This window comes from Nelusetta ayraudi, unplaced genomic scaffold (genome assembly GCF_046127955.1).
Source record: "Nelusetta ayraudi isolate G7.1 ecotype Tasmania unplaced genomic scaffold, CSIRO-AGI_Nayr_v1 ptg000019l, whole genome shotgun sequence".
Taxonomy (NCBI): Eukaryota; Metazoa; Chordata; class Actinopteri; order Tetraodontiformes; family Monacanthidae; genus Nelusetta; species Nelusetta ayraudi.
This window is the reverse complement of record NW_027466069.1, coordinates 2,056,911-2,060,987: the sequence shown is the minus strand read 5'-3', so window position 1 is coordinate 2,060,987 and position 4,077 is coordinate 2,056,911. Positions and strand designations below refer to the sequence as shown.

The following is a 4,077-nucleotide window of genomic DNA, read 5'->3' as shown; positions in this document are numbered from 1 at the left end:
GTGAGTTTGGTGTCGTTTCGGCTCGATTTGATGCAGCGAGCGCTAAGGAGCCGGATGACGACGGAAGCGATGAGAATATCACACATGTAACTCGCCGTTTTTGGGGGGGTTTTTTGGGGCTGTAAATATCGTTTCCCCCAACTCGCCGCTGCCTCGCCTCCAGACGAAGGGGACCGTCGGCGGGACAGATAAAGAGTATTCTTGGACGCCGACGAGAATGTTTATCATGAAAGGAGACGTGGAAACGAGCCGCGTCACTGCACGGGCGAGGTTTTGGGCCACGCCGAGTTCGGCTCCTTGTCACGGGCAGCAGTGAGACGCAAGACCCGGGCTTTTTTTCCCCTTTCTGTCTTGCTTTCCTCTTTTTTTTTTCTTTTTTTTTTTTGAAGATGCAAATTAGGCTGTTTCTTGCGCCTCCGTTCGAGGTGAAAGCCCGATTTCTGCCGTCTTAAGAGGACATTGTGGATTTACCGAAGTGCTAACACGGTTGAACTAGCGGGAGGGGGGGGAAGTCACCGTAAACTAGCGTGCATGAGAAGTAGGAAAGAGAGAAAAAAAAAAAGCCCGAGCAGGATTGAGGCAACTGAGAAGGCGGCCTCGGTGTCGTCAGCAGCAGTATCCTGCCCTTTCTCTGACAGCAAAAATACGCGTTTGGACACATAATTTCTCCAGTGCTGCACTGCTGACACTTTCTGGGGCAGGCCGGAGACATTAAACAGTGTAAATGTGGCCGAGGCTGCTGCCAAATCCGCCTACCAGAACGAGGGATCTAGACTAGTTTGGGTTTATTTATTTATTTCCTCTCCCTTCTACACACACCCCCTCCAAGCCCATTTCTTCTTCTTCTTCTTCTTCTTCTTCTTCATCATCTTATCTTCCAACCTCCTCCTCCCCTGGATCCCCTTCTTTTTTTTCCTCCTTTCTTGCGGGAAGATGGGTTGTTTGGGCAACAGCAAGACCGAAGACCAGAGAAATGAGGAGAAGGCACAAAGAGAAGCAAACAAAAAGATAGAGAAGCAGCTGCAAAAGGACAAGCAGATATACAGAGCAACACACCGACTACTACTTTTAGGTGAGTTTCTTTTTGTCACCCTTTTTGTTCTTTGTGCTGCTTTTGCTCATGTGTTTTTGTTTGCAGAGAAAGTGGCAGCCATGCTTCCCTCCCTCTGGGATTGTTGTTTTGGGGAAACATTTCATGTCAACAGTGTGACTTTGCCGTTGCATGAGGCGAAAAACGGAGCGCCGTGCAAGCTTTCAAAGCATGTGGCTGTCAAATGCACAGTCCACCGCCACGCCAAACACCAGTCAGACGCTTTAGCGTGGACGTGGTGATCTGGAAATTAAAGCGTGTGGCTGAACACCTGCATTAATCGGATTTGGTGTGATCAGGCCTCATTTATCACTCATCTGGGCTCTTTAAATAGAATATTTTTTTTTTGCTGGGGCATCGTTAGCGTTCGCCATGCGGCTCTTCCTTGCAGGTTTACACTCACCAACTTAAATAAGGCACAACAGGAGTGTGCAACCTTTGTGGTATTTATAAGGTAATGGTGACAGCTAAAGTCTACATTAGGGAATTGATATCGTAGTGCCCGACATGTGGTTGCGTGTGTGCCAGAGAACGAGCTGCAGGTGGGCTGGGTCTCCTCATTACATAAGAGACGAATCAGTGTGTCAAACTTTTTTCTCTCTGCAGTGGCTGCCTCTCTCAGCTCTCCCAGTGTGTCCACGCTGAGGAAGGAACCACCGTGTTCTCTGCAAAAATCATAACACCTGATTGCAGGAATCCCAACAAGGCTGCATGTAGTGTGGCACACCTGTATTTATGTTGGTCAGGAAGTTGTGGTGACTCTCGGAAGAAGCCGAGAACGGGTGCTACGCGGAAAAATCAAAACAAACATGTCTGCCTCCGAGTTAGCTGCTGTTGAATTGTGCGACACGCTTCTTTGTAACAAACTTCAAGATTTTAGGTTAAAGCCCAGCGTGTCCGTGTTTACCAGAAAATAGAACAGAGCAAATATTATTGCAATAAATTGTTAGCCTGGCTTTAAGATATTGCTAATCCCTAGCTGTGTCTTCTTCTTCTTTGCAGATGACAAAACCTTTATCGTTTACAGTTAATGAAGTTCAACGTTTTTCCATCAATGGCTCGTCTGTCGTAGAATTACAGCATGCTGGTCAAATCACCCAGTTCATCGGAGTTGACTAAGATCTTCTAGTAAACGATGAGACTAGAGAGACTGGGCATAAACAGCTGGACAGGGTCGTTTGACTCTAGTGACAGAAACCCACTGAAACATTTAACGTCACGGGAATTGTATCGCACCCAGCAGTTGTCCATGTTGCAGGTTCCAATACTTACATTACAACTTCCACAACCCTGAAGGTTGAGCCATTGCTCTGACGCGGAAGCCAATAAGTTAGTGTTTGGTCAAAATTGATTTAAGTTTGGAAGTAACCTGCAGTAATTATACTGTGTGCAGTATAGGAAGGTGGAAGGACCGGTGTGTGTCTGAGATTCTCAGTCACATTTTTCAACCTGTGCCTTGGTGCATGTTTTAATTAAATTAAGACGGGTACATTTTCATTCCCAGCACACATCCGTCAGGTTTAGATGTACGCACCCTGTGTTTGGCAACATGAACTATTTACTACTTTAAAAATTATTTTATTAATCTCTTCGCTGGTCACCCAGTTTAAATTGAAACATATTTTGGGCAACACTCTGTGCTGTGGTGTTTGCTGTCATCGGACTAAGTCGGTCCTCCCTGGACAAGTTGCATGTTCTTTAGTTAACGTTGTGTTCTAAAAGCTTTATTCAAACGTAGCTCCAGTACACAGTGCGGTCACACTGCGACTACTACATTTGTTTGTTTGGGGTTTTTTCAATGCAGTTTTCTCAGAATCTACTCAACCTTGTGACATCCTGCCCTGGAGATCATTCACATTTTGGTTGATCGGAGTTCACTCCAGTTCTTTTGACGGATCACACAATTTACATCTCTGCCTGAGTCATAACGGTGACTCTTGTCTGTGCCTCAAGTTCAGCTCAGGTCTTTTCCCACTGATGTTATCAGGAAGTTTGTCAGTGGGTTTACGCATCCTTCACAGTCACAGCGGTGCAAGCTAAATTAGCTGCTCAACCTGGTGATCGGCTTAGTCTTTAAATTCCTTCCTTAACTTTCACATTTGACAACAAAACAGTCAAATTGAGAACATGTTATGTTTTCACGTTAGTGGTTATTTACACTAATCTGGTTTACTTATTGTATGTCGGTATAAAGCAGAGGTCACCCGATCCTCAAATCCTTTTCGGACAGTTGTTGTGCGACTCTTCAGACATGTTCTCTGCTTATAGCTTCTATCCCCTCCAAATCCATGCTTGTTCAGAGTATGTTAAAGGCAAGTAAAGTTGAAACTTCTTGCAACCTTGTTCTGTTTTAATTAGTGGCTTTTAAAATGGTACAAAGCAATAATCAAACAGGAAAATCTATAATGTTTCGGCCCTAATTGTCTTCAACCGTGACAAGACTATGAGCTCCATTAGCCTGATAATGTTTCTAACAGCACTACCGGTTAGCTAATTTACATCCATAGTGAATGCACAGGTGACTTTTGCTGCAGACATCCATAAAATTAAATTGGGAAAAGTTATAAGGTGCAGATGATTCCTTGATTTTCTGGGCCCTGTTAAGATGAAACAGTCGGAGGTTGAGGACCGAAAGCATTTGTGTGATTGAGTTGTTTGTGGCAGAATGCTGGGCAGCTGTACACACAGCTGATGCAAACAGGCCATCCACAGACCTGCATGCATGCAACTGGCTGGCTGATATTGAATGTAAATAGGCTCGCAGTGCTTTTTAACGGCATAGAATAAATAAGTCATTCAGTTTGGTTTTTGCCTCCAGGTTAAAGATACACCTGAGGTCACACAGGACAAGAAAGAAACTCAAGATTAGCTTTTATATCATGACAAATCAGTTCCGAGGACTCGGATGGCGGTGTATTTCAGGTTAACTGCGTTGGACGAGGAAGAAATTGACAGAAGGGACCACATGGTTAAGAATGCAGCTATTA

The 4,077-nt window shown here is 44.7% G+C and overlaps 1 protein-coding gene across 2 annotated transcripts in view; it reads left to right on the top strand.

Moving 5' to 3' along the window:
* gnas (GNAS complex locus) overlaps positions 1–4,077 on the top strand; it is a 28,910-nt gene that overhangs the window by 563 nt on the left and 24,270 nt on the right. For both annotated transcript variants that reach the window (XM_076026228.1, XM_076026229.1), the window contains one exon: positions 934–1,072. In XM_076026228.1, the coding sequence (XP_075882343.1) occupies positions 934–1,072 (139 nt within the window). Of the gene's footprint in view, positions 1–933; positions 1,073–4,077 lie in introns of those variants that run through there.